This window comes from Rhinatrema bivittatum, unplaced genomic scaffold (assembly GCF_901001135.1).
Source record: "Rhinatrema bivittatum unplaced genomic scaffold, aRhiBiv1.1, whole genome shotgun sequence".
In the NCBI taxonomy this organism is placed as follows: domain Eukaryota; kingdom Metazoa; phylum Chordata; class Amphibia; order Gymnophiona; family Rhinatrematidae; genus Rhinatrema; species Rhinatrema bivittatum.
In genome coordinates, this window is record NW_021820751.1 from 90,559 (window position 1) to 115,236 (window position 24,678).

Genomic DNA, 24,678 nt, shown 5'->3' on the forward strand with positions numbered 1-24,678 from the left:
GTAGCCCCTGTGACATAGTAGGTCAAAGGCTATCGGCACCATTTTGAATACAGGCAGCTGAGGATGTGAGTGCAGGAGATGGTTCCCGGACCCCCCGCTAGACCACCAGGAGTTTTGGTAAGTCTTGGGGGGGTCAGAAGGGTGAGGAGTTTGTTTAAATTGGCTCCTTTCGATGGCCGAATAATTCGGCTAAGATTTGTTGTATTTGTGGGGAATCGTCATACGTTTCGCTTCCCCACGAATACAACGAATATGGCCCTATACGTTGCGGATTACCAATTGTAGGGAATGAATGCACACCCCTATTACATTATGGAGCATGGGCCTCATCTGTCATCAGAGGGAAGGACCATTACCTAGCATGGATCATGTGGAATGCTCAGTTGTGTTCAAGGACTCTTTGAACTTTCCAGTTTTATTCAGAAAATCTTTGTCTACAACTACATCAGAATCACCCTGAGAAGCAATTCCAAACACCATGCAGAATACTTCATTTCAAGAGGTAAAATTTCAGTAACTGTTCAAATTCTGGGCATTACTGGGGGTGTGGTTAAGTCACAAGATGAAAGCCATCTTGGTAGTGTTAATGTTTTCACTATGAGTCAGCTATCAGCAAGCATAAACAATCAAATCTAGACACCGGGCTAGATGGCTTATATGTAGGTAGCCATGCTTGTGCCCAGAGAGAATGGTCCAACTTGTTCCATCCCTCCATGCCTATGTACTATTCTCAATGTACAAAACTCCCCCTCCTTATCCTCAATGTTAAAACACCAAGGACTTCCACATATTCATAAAACTGGATATCAACACAAATGTTTCCCAAAACCTTGCAATCGATAGAGCTAAGCATCAGCTTCTCCTGCAGGCCTCCCAATCCACATTGTAAATCCAGTTCCTTCCTGGATCTCTTCATTCCCTGTATACTAAAGCAGAGATAGGAGGTACCATTCAGGCGTGAGCACTGGTGCTGGCAGCAGGACTATCATATCCCTCCTGATGGCGTGGATGTGGATCCTGGCAGCTCTAGCTCTCCCTCATTTTCTTCTCCCTGTTTATTCCAAATCCTTGATTCTTTCATTACTTAAACTTACTCTTATTCTCTTCCTTTTAACTGAAACCTCAGGATTCAGATTGACTCCTTGAAACAAATTCAGACTCAGTCATATCTAAAAAAAGATCTGAAATGTTGAGGATAGATTTTGCACTGGTTTCAAGCTCTTTTATATTAAGGTAGTTTGGAATTAGTATAACCTGAATAGTTATTTATTCTCTATTTTTCCAACTGTTTTCTCTAAATCATCATTTTGATTTCTACAGTTAGTCAAGTTTTAGTGTCTCTAAATAATAATTTGGTTTCATTTTGATAAAAGATGCTGCTCTGTAGGGATGCGTTATGCAGTGAGGTGTAAAGTAAGATTGAGAAGCCCTCTCACCTGTGGGTAGTGGTATATCCTGAACATGTTGGCAATCTGACTTGATTCCTCTGAAGAAAGTCCTTCTATTATAGCAGCCAGTGTACCAGATGTTTCACAGCTGTAGTTAGGGATCAAGCTGTCCATTCCAGAAAATGAATTCATGGCAGCAAAAAGCGTAAATACTGGATTGTTATAAGGCTCGTAAATGTGGAACCCCAGTGTCAGGTCAGGTAAGAGATCCTTATTGTTCTCAATCTCCTCCACTGCAGAAACAAAGGCCAGGAAGTTGTAGTAGTTTACTGGAAGAAAACTGTAATGACACTAAATGTCAGGTAATTTAAAATTGTCACTCAACTGAATGATAATTAAAAACATGGAAATGAATTGTTGACTTAAGTGAAGTGGATGGGGTCCTTTAGAACATCTACAAATTGATCTGATAACAAGTGAGAATGTACAACTTTAAGGATCGACCCAAAAAGCAAAGCAGAAGCTGATCCAGGTGGCTGTATAGCAGTAGAAACAAAGAGAATCGGTAGTTGGAAAAGCCCTTTATTTATTGATGCCCGATGTCACAATGTGCAAATGTTTGTTGCTTGACGGCGCTGACTGCAGACCTTGTTTGGATTGCTATTGATGACTGCAGACAAAATACAATTGGTACTCTCTACAGGTATTAGATGAGCTTATATATGTTATTGTGACATTGGCCTTGAAGATATCAGTCCTGTCTTAATTGATTGCCCCTGAGGCAGCTCTATGTAAGAGAGCGAAACTCGGCCAGAGTCGGGCATCAATAAATAAAGGGCTTTTCCAACTACCGATTCTCTTTGTTTCTACAACTTTAAGGATCAGCACATTTCTTGACTTAAGTGAAGTGGATGGAGTCCTTTAGAACATCTGAAAAATTGATCTGATAACAAGTGAGAATATACAACTTTAAGGATCAGCACATTTCTTTCCTTTCTCTCTTTCTTTCTTCCTTATCTCCCCTCTCCACAGTTCCTGCTTCTCTCATAGTATAGCTACCATTCCACAACCTCCACATGAATAGCTTATCCACATGTGCTTGGTGCTAAACCCAAGACTCCAGTTTTTCTATTTCTCTATCCATCCATACTCTATATACTCATGTATAAGTCATGAAATTTAAGTCTTAAAATTCATTTTAAAAAACCCTTGTGAAGATTTTATGACCTTCGGAGTGAGGAAACTCACCCAAAGATTATATTTGTGCAATGTTCTCTCAACCTAGCTTTATGTTACCCAGGTAAAGAGTCCATCAAGCTAGGTTGAGAGAACATTGCACAAATTTCATCTTTGGGTGAGTTTTCTCACTCCGAAGATCATCAAATCTTCATAAGAGAGCACTGATCTGTTCATATGTCTCACTCTGAATGTCAAAATGGCCCCTAACCCCTACCCTCCTACCTAAACCTCACCTCAAGTAACTAGGGGGGCCTCATATAGAGGTATAAATACCTACCTAGTATAATGATATTCTAGCTAGTTTGTCTGTCTGTCTCTCTCTCTCTCTCTCCTAGCTAGGCTGTGTCTCCAACAGCCAAAAATGCTATTTACAAATTTGTGAAGCCAGCCCACTTGGCCCCAAACTCCTCTCCTTTTTCTGATTTTCATTGCACCATGCATTATGGTGCGTTTGCATGCGTTTAAGGTGCTTAACGCATGCGAAAATGCCATATAGCACTTTGATAAATGACCCCCTTAGAGTCCAAAGAAAAACTTTTTTGGTATTTTTTTATAGCGATTTTAGAAAGGAGCAAAGACCAACAGTCTAATTAGAGAATCCCCAAGCCCAACTCAGCCATTGTTTTATTTTTATTTATTTTATTTATTTAACAGCTTTTAATATACCGGTGTTCGTGCGAGCACATCGCGCCGGTTTACAATAAAACTTGAGAAAGGATGAGAAATTACAATAAACAGGGTGTGGGGGCTGGAGCAGGAGCGAAAAAAAGGGGGGGGGAGAGAGAGGGGGGAAAGGAAAGGAGGAGAGGATAGCAGCTGAGAAAAAGGTAAAAGGAACGTAACATTACTCACACGGTGACTAATGTGGGGTCGAACAAAGAAGAATTATAACATGTATGGCGTAGAGGTTATATAAGTAACTTATTTACAGCATTTATGACAAGTTAAGGGGTAACTTGCTTAGTATTTGAAAACAGGTTGTACATTTTGATATGAATTCACAATCTTACAGTTTACACAGTCTTACAGTTTATGGAGGAGGAGGGTGTCTAGGGTGCGGAAACGGGTGAGGGAAAGGTATGGAAGGGTGGGGGGGGATGCTGAGGGGGGGGGGTGGGAGGTAATGTCTGAGGGGGGATTCAGGGGTTGGCTACGAGGGGTAGGTTTCGGGGTAGGCCTGCCTGAAGAGCCAGGTTTTAATGCCTTTTTTGAAATTGTGTAGTGAGGGTTCAAGACGGAGGTGTGTGGGGAGGGAGTTCCAGAGGGCAGGGCCTGCAATGGTGAATGCTCTTTCTCTGGTGGTGGAGAGGCGGGCTGTTTTGAGGGGGGGTGTGTGGAGGGTGCCTGTGGAGGTGGATCTGGTGTGGCGGGTTGAGAGGTGGAAGTGGGGCATTTCCTTGAGCCAGGAGGAGTTGTCTTTATAGAGGGATTTGTGAAGAATGGTTAGGGTTTTGTATTGTGAGCGGAATTGGATGGGCAGCCAGTGTAGGTCTATTAGGATGGGTGTAATGTGATCTCTTTTGCGTGTGTTGGTGAGTATACGAGCCATGGCGTTCTGAAGGGTTTGTAGTGGCTTGATAGTGGAGAAAGGGAGGCCTAGTAGCAGGGTGTTGCAGTAGTCCACTTTGGAGAAGATTGTGGACTGTAGGACTAATCTGAAGTCTTGAGTGTGGAGTAAAGGCTTGAGCTTTTTAAGGATCTGGAGTTTGTAGAAGCCTGATTTAAGGAGGGATTTGATGTGAGGTTTGAAGTTGAGGTGTTGGTCAAGTGTGACTCCCAAGTCTCTAACGGAGGGGGGCAGAGTAGGGGAGATGTTAGGGGGCAGTGGCGTGGAGGAGGAGTCTTGTTCGGGTTCTTTAGATATATAGAGAAGTTCGGTCTTAGTTGCGTTAAGGGCAAGGTGGAGGTTGGTTAGTTGGGAGTTGATGGAGGCAAGGCAGGATTCCCAGAAAAGGATGGTTTCATTGAGTGTTTTCTGAATGGGTATGAGTATTTGGACATCGTCAGCGTATAGGAAGAAGTCCAGACCTAGGCTTGAGAGTAGGTGGCAGAGGGGGAGGAGGTATATATTGAAAAGGGTAGAGGATAGGGAAGATCCCTGGGGTACGCCTTGTCTGAGGGGAACGTGACAGGATTCAAAATTATCCAGTTTTATAAGGTATTCTCTGTTCGTGAGGTAGGAGGTGAGCCAGTCTAGTGCTGTGTCGGCAATGCCTATCTCTGTCAAGCGTGTGATCAGGATTTGATGGTTGACAGTGTCGAAGGCTGCAGATATATCCAGTAGGGCCAGTAGGAAAGATTTACCTTGGTCTAATCCAATGAGTATGGTATCAGTAATGGCTATAAGGAGATTCTCAGTATTACGGCCTTTCCGGAAACCAAATTGTGATGGGTGCATGAGATTGTGATCCTCGAGGTACTCGGATAGCTGGGTGTTGACTACTTTCTCGAGGACTTTTGCAAGGAAGGGAAGGTTGGAAATGGGCCGATAGCTAGCAGGGTCGGAGGGGTCCAGGGAGGGTTTTTTTAGGAGGGGTTTCACAACGGCAAGTTTGAGGGGATCTGGGACTTTGCCATAGGAGAGGGAGCAGTTAATGATATTAGCTAGGGGTTTGGCAATGGTACTGGGTATGGAAAGGAGGGTTTTGGAGGGGATTGCGTCTAGGAAATGTGTGGCTGGTTTCATTTTTTTAAGGATGGTCTCAATCTCTAGTGTGGAGGTTGGGTCGAAGGATTTGATACTGGTGCTAATGTGGTTTGGGAGGGGGGAGATAGAAGTTGGGTTATGTGGGAAGCGTACGAGTATGCTGGATATTTTATGCTGGAAGTATTTTGCAAGTTCCTCGCATCTTTCTTTGGAATTTTTTTCCACAGAGGTGGGGTGAGGGGTCTTAGTGAGGTTAGTGACGTAGGAAAATAGGGCATTGGCGTTGAATTGTAGGTCATGAATTTTTGATGCGTGGAAGTCCCTTTTGGCAGTGATGGTGGCTTGCCTGTAGCTGTGTAGTGACTGTTTATACACTGCTTTGTGTTGGGGAGTAGGATGTCGGCGCCACAGGCGTTCTTTTGAGCGGAGGTCTTGTTTCAGGTTTTGGAGGTCGTTAGTGTACCAGGGTTTTTTATTTTTTTGTATGAGGGGAATTTTTACTGTAAGCCAGCTTTTTTTTACTGTAAGCCAGCTTCTTAAGGGGTTAGTTAAACAGTTTATAATCCATCAAAAAGACTGCATGTTACGATTCCTCCTGTAGTTGTGCCACAGGAGGCCTCTTACCTTTCTCTGGAGGCCGCTCCGAAGCCAGGGCCTCGCCTGAGCAATTGTCTGGATCCTGCTCCATGCCCTGGGAGGCCTTCGGTGTTGTTCAGGGCCTACTCGAGGCCTGCTCCACTGCAGCCTGGACATTCTGGTTTGGGCCATGCCCTTCTCCCTAGGGGCAGGCCCGTGACTTCTCTCCATTCTTATAGAGCCAGCAAGGGGCAGCCCATCTGGACTCCTCCCAGGGAGTTGCCTGCTTATAGCATTATAAAAGGATCTTTACTTTAGTTCCTGTTTGCCTTCGGATCGGATGCCACGCTTGTCCAGGTTCTCCTGTGCTGATCCAGGTTTCCTCTGGTTTCTTTTATTGATGGCTCCATGTCCTGTGTCTGCTTGTTCCTGATGTTTGTTCCTGATCCTGATGTTCCAGCCCTGTTGTTCCTGACTGCTGGTGCTCAGTATCCTGCTCCTGACTGCCAGTGTGCAGTACCCTGCTTCTGACTGCCGGTGTGCAGTACCTTGTTCCTGATTCTTCAGTACCTCGTACCCTTCCTGCGCTGGCCCTGCTCCCGTGTATGTAGGACAGGGTGGTCCATGACCAGATCAGTGGTACTGGCTGTGTAGGGCACCCTGAGGGACAGTGCCAATGTCTAATCCTCCCTAGTCATCGTCCTGACCCAAGCCTTTGTCTACAGTACCTCGTTTCAGAGTCTACATCTACAGCACCTGGTTCCAGAGTCTACGTCTACAGTACTTTGTCCCAGAGTCTTCGTCTTCAGTGCCTTGTTTTGGTGCCTTCTACGTTTTAAGATCTTCGTCTGCCCTCATCTTCTGTCCAGCCTGCCGCCTTTTGCCGTTACCCAGTGGCAGGTCCGAAAGGGCTTGGAACGGTCGGAGGACTGTTCATTGACCAACACTGTGTTGCTGATCATCATGAGGTGGGCAGGTCCGGTTGAGGGTCAGACATTCAGTTCTTATCTTTTACCTTGTCCTGCTTCTGGCTACCCATGCTCGCACCAGCTTACATCCTGCGGTGTGTCTTGGGGCTCCTCCCTGAGTCAAACCATGGCTCAAGGGCTCAAATCACCTGCTTTAGAGGCGACCGCGCTCCTTGCGCTTGAACACTGCGGGCTGCAACATAACACATAATACCATCAAAAATCAATTTAAAACAGTACTTATCTGCAGGCCAGGAATGTCATTAATTTTGGACCAGTGGTCTCACTCAAAGATCAAGAAATCAGCAGAGGGAAAAAAATGATGTAACTGTCCAAAATGATGAGTCACATGGGAAACATTAAGACAAAGGTTAAGTATCATGATGTCAGTTCCAAACATACAGAAATCACCCCTAAAAATGTTCAGATCTAAATCACATTTAAACCCCCAGGACGCAAATATTTCAGTTTATAAATCCATGACTGCTCCAATCACAATAACTGTCAACTCAGGTCACTACCCCACCAGTGTGGAACACTTAATCCATGACAAAAAAGTGAAGCTTGTGAAAAGAATGGTGCATTTCTTCACAATTAGCTACCAACCATATATTTAGTTGATTGTGCATTAAACATGAGAAGTGTTTGATCATACTTGTCTTAATCATATGCAATGTCTTCCCCTGAAATCATTTATGTGATCATCTGACTGTGGTTGCATTAGATGTTGAAGCACTCTATTCTAACATCCCACAGGAGGAAGTCATTTTGGTGGCCACTCAAGTTTTGGAACAATGCACACAACCTCAGTGAATACCATATTTTTATTTCTTTATTAGAGATTGCTTTAAAGAAAAAAATGCTTTCAATAAAGTATTTTACCAACAGGTGTGTGGTACAGCCATGGGTGCTACCATGGCCCCAGATTTGGAAAATCTTTTTATAGGCTCCTTTGAGGTCCAATGGCTGTCCGACTGTCTTTTGGGTCCCATATTGTTATTTGGAAATGTTATATTGATGACTTTTTTTGTTTTATGGAAAGGTCCAGACTTTTTTGACAATTTTTTAAGCTGGTTGACCTCTGAATTGTCAACTTAAGTTTACAAATAATAAACATTCTCACAAGATATTGTTTTTTTGACATATTGATATGCAAAATGCCTTTTGAGTTCATGAGTATTCTATATCGCAAACCGGTTAGCTGCAATATCCTCCTGCATTTTTCTAGTATTCACCTCAAAGCTTAAAAGAAAGTTACCACTAAGCCAGTTTCTATGACTTCACTGTCTGTGTTTCTCAAGTGATTTTAAACTTCAAGCACAATCCCTTTCCAACAGGTTTTTGGAAAGAATACAAAGAATACAGTACAAGACACTATGCACCATACACAAATTAATACACAACGAAAACGCAGACTGGCTGAACACAGCCCTTCACGTACACATCCCCAACAGAAATTTGAGATCAGCCAACAAAGCGCTTCTGACGATTCCATCAGTCAAGACAGCAAGACTAACACAGGTAAGAGAAAGGGCTTTATGCTTAGCAGGACCCATTTTATGGAACTCCATGCCGTTGGAATTAAGACTACAAAGAGAAAACAAAACTTTCAGAAAAAATCTGAAAACTTGGCTATTCAAACAAGCCTTTCAAAAAGAGAAGGGAGAATAGAATCCAGGGAAATGCAAAGCTTAAACCAGGTAAGTGCAAGGGACAAAACACCCACGCAAACAGAAATCACTAAGGGTGTATGTTTTTTTTTTTTCATAGAATTCATCAGTAAAGGATAAGTTACTTAAAGAATGAGTCCTTGACTCAAACTGCTATAGAATCAAATGGGACATGATAGTGTTCACTCTCATTTAACAACTAACATTAATTAAAACTATGTTACCGAACATTATGGCACCTATGTAAACTGATAGAGGTTAATAGCATTTCTTTTGTGCCTTACTGTAAACCGTTGTGACGGTACCCACCTTAACGACGGTATAGAAAAAGTTTTAAATAAATAAATAAATAAAAGAGGATACCCAAGATCTTGAGTTAGAAAACTCTTTCTGCGAACCCTCAGTAGTCATTGAGAATGGTTATTTTACCCCAGACAAATGAGAGTACATCACACTTTACCTGTGTGCTTCCATTTTCCTCACAGGTTCATGCTATCCACAAATCCATTTTATAGAATTGGAGGATCCTTCAAATTCATGGGGTGTTTGAGTTACCTCCCAGAATTATCTATACAAGAGGTAACAATCTCAGAGATTTACTTGTCCCTTCAGACTTCTCCCAACAGCCGATCCAGCATGGAACTCATCCTGCTGGTTTTCATCAGCCATGTTTCAAGACTACTTATTTGATTGTAATTTTGTAAGATTCATAATTGAATCATAAGATTCAATTAAAAAACTTTACTTCATATCAGTCTTCAGATGTGATTTACACGATTAAATGCCTATGTAAAAACATCTACGTGGTGAACACATTGCACATGATTAGACATATAAAATTGAACACCGCTCATGTTTAATGCACAGTTGACCAAATGCACTATTGGTAGCTCATTGTGAAGAAATGCACCATTCTTTTGACAAGTTCTTCTTTTGATCACGTGTTTCCACACTGGTGAATTGGTGACCTAAATTGACAGTTACTGTGATTGGAGCAGCCATAGATTATAAACTGAAATTTTTTGGTCCTGGGAATTTAAATGTGGATTTAGATCTGAATGTTTTTTTGGGGTGATTTATGTATGTTTGGAACTGACGTCATGACACTTAAACTTTGTCTTAATGTTTCCCAGGTGGTTCATCTTTTTGGATGTGTTATATCATTTCTGATGTTTTAAAGGAGGCAGTTTCCCTTTGCTGCTTTCTTAAAATTTGAGTGAGATCATCAGTCTGATATTAATGGTATCCCTAGCCTGCAGATAAGTTTTAAATTGATTTTTGATGGTATACTAACTGTATTATGTGTTATGTTGCAGACCACGGTCTTTTTGATGGATTATAAACTGTTTAACTGTCATCTGATATCTACTGGTAAGTTGGGCTAGACAAACAATTGACTACTGAGTCATTGGCCCTATACAAACAAAAATTTTAACGCTTCGACCATGACTCGCATATTGAATTTGTATCTAATATTATGTCTATAGGACGGTAATATACATTATTTACTTCTTACCCTCAGGAAAATGATATGTAAAAGGTAAAGTAGAGCTTCTTACACTGCCATCACTTAAAATAAAGGTTATTGAATGTGCAAAGGAAACCAATAAGGGGCAGATTTTCAAAGACCTACGCGCATAGGGAGGTTACCCGTGCCGGGCCTATTTTCAAAAGGCCCGGCGGTGCGCATAAAGCCCCGTGACACGCATATGTCCTGGGGCTTTTTTGAATGGGCGGGCATGGCCGAGGACTCCGGCACAGCGGCCAGAGGATTGTGGCTGGCACAGCACTCTAAAACAAAGGTACAGGGGGGGAAGGTGGGGGTGGGGGAGGAAAGTTCCCTCCGAGGCCACTCGGAGGGAATAAGGAAAGCCAGCTGGTCTCCCCGAGGGCTTGGCACGCACAAGGTGCACTAGTGTGCACCCCCTTGCACGTGCCGACCCCTGATTTTGTAACATGCGCATGGCTGCACGTGCATGTTATAAAATCGGGCATACATTTGTGCACGCCGGATAGCGCGCACAAATGTATCCCACGTGCGTACCTTTTAAAATCCTCCCCAAATTGTGTAGCTGAGAGAGAATTTGGCACTAGTGAAAAACTCATAAGAAACTGAAGAAAACTAATGAGGCTAAGCTGCAAGAAATGCCAAAGTCAAAGAAAGTGGTACATTTCAAAGTTGTACCTTTTGATAAAATGCAAAAGGATTTGAATGACTGGATAATGGAATGGAGGCAAAATGGTTACATTCAGCTATGGGTGCTTGAAATAGCAAAAGTCAAAAAGTATTCAGCAACAGAAGCTACGACTCAATTTACAACATTGGCTGGTTTATGTATGCGGTTCATGAAATGATATGGATTGGGCCTTTGTCAACAAAGATCTTGCAGAAACTGCCTAAAAAGCTTGATGAAAAGGTCTGTTTGTTCTATGAATTCATTATTAAGTAGAGAAAAAGAATGACTTTGATATGAATAACATTGGCAATATGGACAAAACACCAATGGCATTTGATATGCCTGGCAATTGAACTGTAACAGACGTTGGTGAGAAGACCGTATTTGTGAAAACAGCCGGTCATGAAAAGATGGCAGATTGCACAAAACTGCGCCTTGTAGTAATTTTCAAGAGGAAAATGATGCTAAAATACATAAAAATTCCAGCAGGCATAACTGTTTGTGTTCATCCTAAAGGCTGGATGTATGAGGAAGGGATGAAATTGTGGCTATGAGATGTATGGGATAAGGGACCAGGCGTGGGGGCTAAGAAAATGCCCATCACTATAAGTGTAGGATATGTTCCACGTGCAAATAACAGAGGATGTTATAGGGATGTGCAGAGCAAAATTTTATGTTCATATTTTTTATGTCCGAAAGGGGGTCCCACTTGCGGCCAATATGGACATAAAAAAAATCCAATGAGTTGGGTATATGTACATATGTGCAAAAAAAAAATTTAAACCCCCTCACCCTCCTTAATCCCCCCCCCAGACTTACCACAACTCCCTGGTGATCGAGCGAGGAGTGAGGACGTCATTTCTGCAATCCTTGGCGAGAAGCATGTGACGTCGGTGGCACGTCGAGTGACGCGGCGTCACGCGAACTTGCCGGGAATCACGTGACGTCGGCGTCACGTGATTCCCGGCTCGTTCGCGCCGGACGGCTCGTTCGGCCCAAAAAGAACTTTTGGCCAGCTTGAGGGGGTCAGGAGGCCCCCCCAAAAAGAACTTTTGGCCAGCTTGGGGGGGCCTCCTGACCCCCCCAAGCTGGCCAAAAGTTCTTTTTGGGCCGAACGAGCCATCCGGCGCGAACGAGCCGGGAATCACGTGACGCCGGCGTCACTCGACGTGCCGCCGACGTCACATGCTTCTCGCCAAGGATTGCAGAAATGGCGTCCTCACTCCGCTCCATCACCATGGAGTTGTGGTAAGTCGGGGGGGGGATTAAGGAGGGTGAGGGGGTTTATATTTTTATTTTGGCTCAACAATCGCGATTTCCCACATATCGAACATATCTATGTTTGATATGTGGGAAATCCGATCGTTTATGTCGAATCAATTTTTTAAGTAAAAAAAAAAAATGAGTTGCGTTTCACTAATGCGGTCAATCCGAATGCACACCCCTAGGATGTTAAGGATGATGCAAAGAAAATGGCAACCATGTAAGCAGTGATTCCAGGTGGTCTAACATCCCTATTCCAGCCATTAGATATCTGTCTCAACAAGCTATTCAAGGACCTATTATACAATACATGACAACAATGAATGTGTTCTGGTCAAAAAAAGTTAATGAAAGGTGGGAAGCTGATGAAACCAGACATTGATTTGTTAGCAAAATGGGTAAGGATGCTTGGGATTTAATTCCACCAGCAATGATCAAGAATTTGTTGCTGAAAAGCTACGACTGGTTCAGAAGACAATGTCACCTAAAAAGAAAAAGATGAATAGCATTGAATAATAATACAACAGATGGTGATAGTGAAGTCGATGTTTATACTGATATCACTGAAGAACAGTTCATCATCTATTCGGATATATTGACGATGAGCAATCGGATTTTGAATGGTTGAATAAGACACTTAGTGCACTTTATTAGTTTTGGAGGACTTGAATAAGAATGTTCTTCGCTATTTAATAAATAAATTAAAGAGATTTTCTTAAGTTATTAAATTAAAATGTTTCTTATTATGATTTGACCTTTATAAAATTCTTCACTTAACTGTAGAGTTTAAAGTAATATTTACCGGTAATTCAATAAACATATGGATTATCAGCTTGATCCAAGATCTTGGCCTATGTAAAATCTGCCAAAATTATCAAATTCAAAGAATTTCATAAGCCCCTTATGTTTTACCCTCAGCTTATCTACATGTCATAGTAAATTTCCTAATTTTTGGCCCCAAAACTGCCCACGACTTATCCATGAGATACACAAGTATATGTGGTACTCTTTTGCATTAAACATCCATATGGATGGACAAATGGGTGACAAACTGAAGGATAGACACACACAGTGGTTGAAAAATGCAAACTTCTTTTTCCCCATAATACATCCATAAAACTGTTCTGATATTTGTAAGTAACATCCCCCAATATATGCATTGTTTTGGGTCTGTCTCGTCGTGTTGTGATACGTGAAAGTGAGTGCCAGCATTATTTTGCGTCAATATTTTATAGTTTTTATTATTTATTATATTTTTGCTTTGTTGAATTATTAATATTTTTAATTTGATTGCTTTGTAGAGATATTTTTACTGTTTAAGGATAACTTTCAAAAAAATCTGCAGGGCTCCATATACTGAGAAGAGATATGCAGGGCTCCATATACTGAGAAGAGATCCACTATAGTATGTTGTAACTTGTGCATAACAAAATACAAAGATTATAAAATGTCTAATTCCACCCCCTAACATACACATGTATGTTTGATTATGCAAGAATAAATGCAGTGCATTGGAAACATGTACTTCAATGCTTTGAATGTGCATATTTTTACTACCTAACTTATAAACATGCAAATGTATCTTTTATGTGTGCAAAAACTGATAGCTTATTTGCGTAAAAGCTTATTTATGCATTTATGTAGGTATATTTTTAAATATACATGCATTATTGAAATCACCATTTTGCTGATACCTCCACCAGTTCATCTAGTCCTTCTCCAGGTCAACAAGACCATCCTAATTTTTCACCCTGAACTCTTTCCAGTTCACCAAGACTTCCCACCCAACCAATAGTCTGATATCAATTGCATGATAATTTCCAGGTGTAAAAGTCCACTAATAAGTTGTCAAATGTTCTTGTAGATGCAGATAAAATAGCAACTTTTCACCTAAATTTGTCAGGCTGTGGTAAAAATTGCAGAAATATGGTGCATTAGCATCCTGCGATTCAAAAAAGAATGGGCATTGTTGGAAAAATTGACAAAATACTGCAACACATGTAAATAATAATATCACATTGTGCAATACTCTTTCATGTCACATGATGCATTGTTGTGTCGTTTTAAGTGTCGTGCATAATTTTACATATGCACATTATTTTCTTTGTTAATATATTCAGGCTTCCTGCAGCTGCCTCTCTGAAGGTGTTTTAGGAATTAGAGCAGGAGAGGAGTTTGGTATTGGTGAGTAGTTGTTTCATAGTTGGAGGAGGTCTATATTCTATTACCTGAATGCATTGTCCTGTTTCTTGTTTATCATCTGTTTACCTTTACCTTTGTCTATTTTGTTTATCTATGTGCAAAAGAAAAGGGTTAGTTTCTGTGCACTTGTCTTTTTTGTCTGTCTGTCTTTTTGTGTTGAGGGGAGGAGCTGTGAGGATTGGACAGATGTGGTCAGGAATGGAATAGTGAGGAGTGGAGTTGGGGAAGATAGAATGTGGAAGGTGTGGGGAGAGGGACGAGAGGCAAAAGGAGAGGAAGGAGGAGAGGAGTGGTAGGAGGAGGAGTAGGGACAGTAGTAGAGATAGGGAGGAGGGAAAGGATAGAAGGAGGGGGAGGGGGTAGGAGGAGGAGGACAAGAGGGTAGGGCTAGATAGAGAGGACAGAGTGTGAGGGAGTTGTCAGTATAGGTGCAGGAGGAGAAGGAATGGAGGAGAAAGAGGAGTGACACCACCTCTCCAGAAGTGAAAGTGGCAACCCAATCCTCAGGCAGCCAGGCAGCAGCACATCTACATGTAAGTACCTACAAGTTCTGTGTGGAGGATAACAAGCAACTCATTACTGGGGTCCTGAGAATTACAACATGATCTTCTGCAACTGGGCTACAAAGACCACCAGATCTCCAGACAATAGACCATCAACATGAGCAACTGGTAACCTACAGATGTAATAAAGCTGTTCCTGCCTATTCATTATCAAACATCAATGATGTATGTGCCAAGCTTACCCCTACCTGCTATTGAGTTGTCAGAGTCATTACTACTCATAGTAGATTCTGTACACCAGCCAGCCTGACAGACATGTAAATGTATACAAACAAAAAAAATCTCACTTGATCAAATCAAGATGTATGAAGAAATGATTTTTAAACAAAGAGAATGACCATCCTATTTCACAACAAGAAATGCTGCCCTTTTAAGTGCGTGGAGGCAACAATACACAATAAGCAGCCTAATGTCCAAAAAGCAAGTTTATTGTCTAAAATCAAAATATGCAATGAGCCCGACTCCAGCCGAGTTTCGCCCTCTTTCAATAGGGCTGCATCAGGGGAAATTGCATAAGGTAATCTTAAATCTTCATCATAGAGTTGTGAATAAAACCTGTGCAAGGTACATAATTAGGATCCTGGTTCAGTATATAACAGTGCTTTTCTGCAGAGTAAGTATTCAGGATATTAGTGGTACCAAACACTACTATCTCTTTGAGAACCTGATGAAAACGCCAGCGCCGGCGTACTGCTTTTGGAGGGAGTGAAATGCACGCCAAAAGGTGGTGTCAATCAGAAAAATGGGGTGTGACTGTAAGATATCGCGATATCTTACAGTCACACCCCATTTTTCTGATTGACACCACCTTTTGGCGTGCATTTCACTCCCTCCAAAAGCAGTACGCCGGCGCTGGCGTTTTCATCAGGTTCTCAAAGAGATAGTAGTGTTTGGTACCACTAATATCCTGAATACTTACTCTGCAGAAAAGCACTGTTATATACTGAACCAGGATCCTAATTATGTACCTTGCACAGGTTTTATTCACAACTCTATGATGAAGATTTAAGATTACCTTATGCAATTTCCCCTGATGCAGCCCTATTGAAAGAGGGCGAAACTCGGCTGGAGTCGGGCTCATTGCATATTTTGATTTTAGACAATAAACTTGCTTTTTGGACATTAGGCTGCTTATTGTGTATTGTTGCCTCCACGGCTTTATTAAGCAGCCTTCCTTGCTGTTTTGTTAGGCCCTTTTAAGTGCAACATTTTAATCATCAGTCATTCTAAAAATGAAATGCACAGATTAAGATCCACCAATGTGCAGTCCAGTGGGAGCACTGAGAGGATAGGATAGGATCATTTGCTGGTGGCTGAAAGGAATCAGTAAGTTTTGCTTAGGATTTTTTTTTTTTTATTGGGGAGAAGTAAACGGGGAATATTATTTAGTGTGTTTGTGCTTTTAATAGTCAGTAAGGCAGCTAATAAACAGAAGTTAGTGTGTTTGCATTTCCCAACCCTCCCACCCCTAGCTCATCCTTTAATTTATAAGCAGGTGCCACTTTCACACTAAAAAAAAAAAAAATCAGCCTTTTAACGTCACTTCACTTCATGAATTCCCCACACCTTATTTTGATTATGCCCTGTAGGCCACTATCAGACATATAGTGAATTCATTCATACATTTAAAGGACACTAATTAAACACATTCCAACTCCCATAGCAACCTAAAACTTAACTAGGAACTGAACAAATTTGAGATGAAGGCAGCAGTCCAGCAGCAAGAGGGGGGCTTCCCAGTCTTTTGCATCGAATGTCACATGTATGATTTTTTACCTGCCGGTGAGAAGTTGTACATGTGCATGCGATGCAAAGAACTCCTGGCTCTCAGAGAATGATTCTGATCTCTGGAGGCTAGAGTGGCAGACCTGGAGGAGCTGAGGCAGACAGAGAGGTATATAGATGAGACCTTCAGGGACATAGTAGCCATGTCCCAACTTCAGACTGGCAGCCCTGGTGCTGCCTTGGAGGAAGAAGGTCTTGTGATTGGATATTATCAACCTGTAGAAGCAGGAAAGGATCCTGTAGCAACGACCTGCTCTCCAGGTGATGCACTGTTCTTTCGTGCTGAGGACATCTCCCCAAGGCCTACTGCCTAGGAGGGAAGGGTTAGGTCGGCCGTCATAGTTGGTGATTCAATTATTAAGAATGTAGATAGCTGGGTGGCTGGTGGGCGTGTGGATCACCTGGTAAAATGGCTACCTGGTGCGAAGGTGGCGGACATCACAAGTCAGTTAGATAAGATTTTTGGCAATGCTGGGGCAGATCCAGCTGTAGTGATACATGTGGGCACCAATGACATACGAAAATTTGGAAGGGAGGCTCTGGAAGCCAAATGTACGCTTTTAGGTAGAAAACAAAAATCCAGAACCTCCAGGGGAGTATTCTCTGAAATGCTCCTATTGCAAGCTTTCCTTGGTAGTATCTGCTGCACCATCCTGGTTACCCCAATGTATTAGCCAGTTTTGCTTGATGTATTTTACTTATGAACCTTGCCATAGAAGCAGTCCTGTGTTATTTTCTTAATGTCTGTGCTCCTGTTGGTTATCTCTAAAAACAAAATCTACTTTCTTTCTACCCTCACCCCCCTCCTTCAATGCAGAGAGAGATGTTGTAATTACATTAAAATCATCAAGGCTTATTAGTTAAGGGTAGTAATCCCATGCCTTCTGTTAAGGGTATTAACTGCTGCTTTGTGCAGGTTACTCCAATGCTAATCAGTTCACCAGACCATAAAATTTGGGGCCCTCATTGGTTGCTGTTTAAATCCAATTTCCCTTTACCCCTGCCATCGAAGCAGAGAGAAATGTTTGTGTTGTACCAAAGTATCAAGGCTATTTGGGTACTAACTGCCACACCAGCAAGTTACCATGAACACTTTCTTCATTCCATTTAAGATTTGGCCATAGAATCAATCCTCTCTTTTTCCCTCACGTTTGCTTATTTTCCCTTATGTCTGCCCGACCATGGAAGTTGGGGCCCTCAGTGATTGTCTGAATCCAATTCCTCTTTTCCCCGTGCTGTATAAGCATGGAGCAATTTTGTGTTGTATTAAAAGCATAAAATAATATTGGTAAGGGTAGTAATCTCCATGCCTCCTGCTAAGGGTAGTAACCGCCGTACCAGCAAGTTTATCACATTTTAATCCTCTAGCTTTTAGAGATCCACAGTGTTTATCCCATACCCCTTTGAATTCTTTCACTGTTTTCTTACTTACCACCTCTTCTGGAATGGCATATCAGGCCTCCAATACCCTGTCCATGAAGAAATATTTCCTGACATTGGTTCTGAGTCGTCTCCCCTGGAGTTTCATTTTGTGACCACTGGTTCTATTCTTTTCTTTCCACTGGAAAAGGTTTTAAGTCTATACATCACTGAAACTTTTTAGGTTTCTGAAGGTCAGTATCTTCCCTGCATCTCCTCTCTATCTGAGTCTACATATTCAGATCCTTCAGCTTTTCCTCATAAGACAACTGATACAGACTAAACACCATTTTTGTCACACTTTTCTGTCTCTATCCTTTTTGAGATACAGGCTCCAGAACTGAACACAATACTTCAAGTGAGGCCTTACCAAGTACTCGTACAAGGACATTATCACATCATTTTTCTGTTTGGTTATTCCTCACTCTATGCAGCCCAGCATTCTTCTGGCTTTAGCTACCACCTTATCATATTGCTTCTCGATCTTCAGATCCTGAAACACTATCACCCCAAGATCCCTCTCTTGGTCCATGCATATCAGTCTTTTACCCCCCATCACATACTACAGAGTCATGCATCCCAGATGTCCACACTGTTGCAGGTCTTAGTATCAACCAAAAATAAACAAACTTTACTTTCTATCCCTTAAGAAATGATGTTCACTAAGATATTGAACAGAACCAGTCCCAACACCTAACCCTGTGGCATTCCTTTTAATATGGCTCTCTCTTCAGAGCAGGTTCCATTTGCCATTACATGCTGTCTCCTATAAGACAACCAGTTTGTAATCCATGCCACCACCTTGGAGCTCATGACTAAAGTGGTGGCATAGCTTTATTCACAAGCCTGCTATGTGGGACTATATCAAAAGCTTTGCTGAAATCCAAGTAGATCACATTTAGCATTCTTCCTCAATTCAATTCTGAAGTCTTGTCTCACAAATCTGCTATATTTTTTGAAGGGGTGAATAAGCATGTGGATACAGGTGAACTGGTAGATGTAGTGTATTTGGATTCTCAGAAGGTATTTGACAAAGTTCCTCAAGAGAGGCTTCTAAGAAAACTAAATGTCATGGAATAGGAGGAGATATCTTTTTGTGGATTACAAACTGGTTAAAAGATGGGAAACAGACTGTAGGATTAAATAGTCAGTTTTCACAATGGAAAAAGGTAAACAGTGGAGGACCTCAGGGATCTGTACTTAGACACATGCTTTTTAATATATTTATAAATGGTCAGGAAAGAGGTGCGATGAGTGAGGTGATCAAATTTGCAGATGACACAAAATTATCCATAATAGTTAAATCACAAGCAGATTGTGATAAATTAAATGAGGACCTTGAGAGACTGGAAAAGTGGGCATACACATGGCAGATGAAATATAATGTGGACAAATGCAAGGTGATGCATATAGGGGAAAAACAACCCATGCTGAAGCTACACGATTTTAAATTCCATTTTAGGAGTCATCACCCAGGAAAAAGAAATCTGGGCATCTTAGTTGATATTACATTGAAATTGTCAGCTCAATCTGCTGTGGTGGTCAAAAAAGCAAATAGAAGGTTGGTAACCATTAAGAAGGGGATGGCAAATAAAGCAGAGGATGGCATAATGCCTCTGTATCACACAGTGCTTAGACTGCACCTTGAATACTGTGTGTAGTTCTGGTTGCCGTATCTCAAAAAAGATATAGTTGCACTGGAGAAAGTATAGAGAAGGGTTACAAAATGATAAAGAGGATGCAACAGCTCCCCTGTGAGAAAGGCTAAAGATGTTTATGCTGTTCATTTTAGAGAAGACATGGTTGAAGGGGGATATGAAGAGGTCTACAGAACATTAAAGGTCTTGAATGGGTAAATTTGAAACACTTATTTACTCTTTTTGGATAATATAAGTACTAGGGGGCACGCCATCAAGGTAGTAAGTGGCACATTTAAAAACAAAATCAGAGAAAATTATTTTTCATTCAACACACAATCAACATAAAAATAAATGTTAACAGATATTAAAATTTGATCATGTGGTTTCTAAGACTTTACCTGGGCATTTTCTTCTCATTATTCCTGAACAGTGAATATTTTTAATGACAAATAATATATAAGCAGTTTGTGATTTGGAGCAGTGAACACTCAGATCATTATTAACCCATTGTATCCCCTTGTAAAGTGGCAGGTATATTTGTAGGTGATGACAGTGAGTACTTCTTAAAAAGCTCACACAAAGGAACTGAGCCATGATGTTACTTACCTGGGAGTTGCTGTTATTTTGGGAGAAGATGTGAAGAGTCGTTGTTCAGTTGGATGAAAATGATCCACATGTATAATTCCCCCAATAAGAACATCCCCAGTTCTGTGGAATCCTTTTAATAACCACCTGCGGCGTTTTGATGGACATCGACACTCAGTGACCTTCCACAGGTCATCATAAAGCATCAATAACATAAGAATCAGAAGAATTCCCATCTTTCAAGTTGTAAAATACAATATACTATGGTAATGCATTCCCTTCCTAGTCTATACTTAATTGTTGAGCATACTGAAGGATGCTCTACAGGTCTTGCTGCTCTTTGAATGAAAGAGAGAAATGAATAAATAGAAAACTCTCTGTGTGGACGTAATAAGTGAAAACAGCAATGCTGACAATGAGGTGAACTCTCTATTTGTAGATGAGATCCAGCAGCTGTGAGGACAACATGTGAGGCTTATTGGACGCTGTTGCACAAAGGTCCCTCCTCAAGAGAAATCTTCTCTGACCTGCATATTTAACATTAAATATAAGTTGTTTTTAAATATAACCTTACAGAATGCCTTCATTAACAGAGAGACAAATATTAATTTGGTTGGAATGTTTGATGAGAAGTAAATAATACTAATTAACAGCATTCTGCATTGAATATGTGACATCAGGAACTACTGGATGTCTAATTTCTTACAAGACACAGCCAAGGTCACTGCATATAACACAAAACTTTCAGACTTCACACATGATTTATCATATCATTTTTTTTACTGGAATAATGGAGGAAGGGAGGAAGATTCAGAACCAATGTCAGGAAGTATTTCTTCACGGAGAGGGTGGTGGATGCCTGGAATGCCCTTCCGGAGGATGTGGTGAAGACCAGAACTGTGAAGGACTTCAAAGGGGCGTGGGATAAACACTGTGGATCCATAAAGTCAAGAGGCCGCCAATGAAGAGTGGGTGACTCGCCAGAATGATGGCTACTGCCTGGAGACAATACCCTTATTAAATAAACATACACATGCTTACTGTGACTCCAACATCGCTCTAAGCTTCAACAGCAAGAGGAAATGTGGAAAAAAGGATTCACACTCACAAAGAGGGGAGTAGCTGGCTTGTTACGGCGGTTACTACCCCAAATCAAATAAGCCTGATACTTCACTTTCAATGCATATACAGCATAGTTCTCTGCTTCAACGGCAGGAGAGAAGAAAAACTGATACTTCACACATCCAGCAGAGCTCTCTGCTTCAACGGCAGGGGAGAAGAAAAGAGGGTTCGCACTCACAAAGTGGGGAGTAGCTGGCTTGTTACGGCGGTTACTACCCCAAATCAAATAAGCCTGATACTTCACTTTCAATGCATATACAGCATAGTTCTCTGCTTCAACGGCAGGAGAGAAGAAAAACTGATACTTCACACATCCAGCAGAGCTCTCTGCTTCAACGGCAGGGGAGAGGAAAAACTGATACTTCACACATCCAGCAGAGCTCTCTGCTTCAACGGCAGGGGAGAGGAAAAACAACCAATAAGGGCTGTATAACATAGTCTGGGTAAAACAAATAAGCATGGGTGTAGCTTGCTTATTGCGGCGGTTACTACCCCTAACTAATCAAGCTAGATATTTCACTTGGATGCAGCTCCATCACTGCTCTCTACATTAAAGGTGGGGGTGGAAGGGAAATAGAACCAAGAGCTAAGAGAAACAGATAAGTATGAGAGAAAAAATGTGTGAAGCTTGCTGGGCAGACTGGAAGGGCCATTTGGTCCTCTTCTGCCGTCATTTCTATGTTTCTATGTAATGTATTGCTTATTTTCTAATTATTGTAGTTTATTTATTTAGCTCATTGCTGTATGGTGTCCCTGTGGGATAGCAGAGTAATCTTCACAGGCTGGAAGCAGGAACTACACTGACTCCAACCTTTCCTCATGCAACTTTTCACTTTATTATAATAATCAGCATACAAACAATAGTAGATTGCCTACCTTCCAGCAGTGAACTCTCACTTTAGCTTCCACCAGAGAGGGTTCAGGAACTGATTTCTCCTGTTCCTAGTTGGGTTTCAGCTCTTTTCCCACCCACAGAGCTCTCTCTCTCTCTCTTCATGAGTGTAAAGGTGGTCCCGGCCTGTGGCCTGGTCCCACACAGGTAAAGAAGGAATATTAGGTTCATGTCTTTACAGTCCCATTATTAAAGATCTATTAATGACTAATATATCACTTTTTATTCTTGGCTATCATTTCACCTAACCTAACAGTACTAGCCTTGAGCATTCATTTAAAATTAAATTGAAAAATGTAACAAATAAGGCTAATTCATTTCATTTGGGGAGGCCCAAACCAAATCTTTCTTCAGGTATTTACTGCCAAATGACAGTGTCCACTGGGGTCATGCTGGAGTGAACTAACTCTGGCATATTCATTCTCGCAGACGGCGCCATTTTGATGTACTGTATGTGTATGGCATTGCCATAAATCAAAATGGCACCATCCGCTGGGGTGAATACGCTGGGGATAATTAACTCTAGTGTGACCCCAGTGGATGCTGCATTTGGCAGTGAAGAGCCAAAGAAAGAAGACATTGGATGGGGCAGCTCCCAGGCCTAGACAAAGAGGCCTGGGTCTGACCCTGGGCCAAGGCCCAGGTGTTGGGACCCAGCCTCTTGGCCGAGGCCATGGCATCAGGTCTAGGGCCAGGCTGAGGCCCTGGCATTGGGACCTGTCCTCCAGCTCTGGGTCAGGGCCCTGGCCTAGACCAAGGCCCCAGCATTTGGACCCAGGCTCCAAGTTGGGTCAAGGCATCAGTCCTGCATCTGGTCCGAGGCCCCAGCATTGGAACCCAGCCTCCAGGTCAGGCTGAAGCCTTAGCTTTGAGTAGGCCAAGATCGCATCGACCTTGAGGAGGCCAACGTGGTGGCTAGCTACCGTGTCCTTGGCCTACAGAAGGCCAGGTAAGTGGGGTCCAGGAGGGATCGTGGCCCTAGCATTTTTGCTGGGGGAGATCCCAGGAGGCTTCTTTTTCATTTCTGGGCTATTTTTTTGAGAGGTGGTTTAATTGTTTGAATTGTTTTTTCCTCACAAATGAAAACAAATCAAATAATCCATAAGGTCCAGCATGGGTAGGGCTTTGAAAATCTGCCTCTGATTTTTTCTCTGCACATCCATACATTGTAGCACAGTGAAACATTTCTTGCTAACATCCTTAATTTTGAAACATCCCTTTGCTAACCTAGTCCCTTGACTTTATACCCTTCAACTTGATTGTTTCTGTTCTATATTTGTAACCTTTCCCACGCCTACCTGTGCTGATGTGTACAGTTCTGGCTTGTCCCTTGCCTTCTTCAGCTATCCCACCTCATAGCCCCAATGGAATGCCTTACCCTTATGCATCTCCTAGTCTTCATCATCTCTGGACGAACCACAACATGTGTAAGAAAGATGGCCTTGAAGCATTTAGAAATGGTATCAGACCTTTTAATAAGATAGCCTATGAGATGAAAACTTTGGGACAGATTTTAAAACCTACATGCACGGCCTACATTTGTGTGAGCTACCAGGCATGCACAAATGTACGCCCAATTTTATAACATGCATGCGCAGCCGCGTGCATGTTATAAAATCAGAGGTCAGCATGCCCAAGGGGTTGCACACTAGATCAGCTGGTTTTCCCTATTCTCTCCAAGGCCGCTCTGAAATTGGAGCAGCCTTGGAGGGACCTTTCCTTTCCCCTCCCAACTTCCCCTACCTGTCCCGTCCCCCAGCCCTAAAGAAACCCCCCGAACCTTTGTTGTAGAAGTTATGCGCACCGGCCGACTGCTGGTGAGCGGTTCCCCGGCCCAGCGGCCCTGCAGAGGCCTCTGGCTATGCCCCTGCCCAGCCCATTCTTCAAGCCCTGGGACTTCGCATTTCCCAGGGCTTTATGCGCACCACTGGGCCTTTTGAAAATAGGCCCGTGCGCGTAACTCCCCCCCCCCCCCGCACATAAATCCACCTGGATTTATGCATGTAAGTCTTTTAAAATCTGCCCCTTTTCTTTTGAAAATGTGCCCCTCCATCTGGACCTGGTTCCCAAGTTAAAAGAGTCTCTAGCACATCATCAACCATATATATAGATGAGTAGTTCTTTCAGTCTTTCTTGGCAATCTTTATCTTGAGCGAGTCGTCTGTGTCTTCCACAACCCAACGAGGAGGACATGCAACTCTGAGTAAGTCTTTAAAGTGAATCACTTAACACTGGGGCTTCAGGAGGTGGGTCCATGGGTCCCTTGACACAGGAGTGATGTGTCCACCCTTTTTCCTTCATTCTGATTGCAGTTTCTGTGGTCAGCAAGATCTGAAATGGTCCTTCCAACTTAGGTTGCAACTTTTATCAGCACCCAGTCTCCTGGCTGAAACTGGTGCACCATGAACTCCAATGGAGGGTCTGCACCAATAGCCCTTTGTGCCTTAAGTAGGACAAAGAAGAAGAGAGTACCAGTATATAGTTTTTCAAAAACAAGACTTTAGTTTCAAAAGTGGGAATCTCCCCCCTCCCCAAAGATATG

General features: G+C 42.2%; 1 protein-coding gene across 1 annotated transcript in view; it reads right to left on the reverse strand.

Moving 5' to 3' along the window:
* Positions 1–20,358, reverse strand: part of LOC115082080 (vomeronasal type-2 receptor 26-like) — a 75,487-nt gene extending 55,129 nt beyond the window's left edge. The window contains exons 1-2 of the mRNA XM_029586345.1: positions 20,144–20,358; positions 1,437–1,728 (exon numbers count right to left, since the gene is read on the reverse strand). Of these exons, the coding sequence (XP_029442205.1) occupies positions 1,437–1,728; positions 20,144–20,358 (507 nt within the window). The remainder of the gene's footprint in view (positions 1–1,436; positions 1,729–20,143) is intronic.
* Between the last annotated feature and the right edge of the window lie 4,320 nt (positions 20,359–24,678).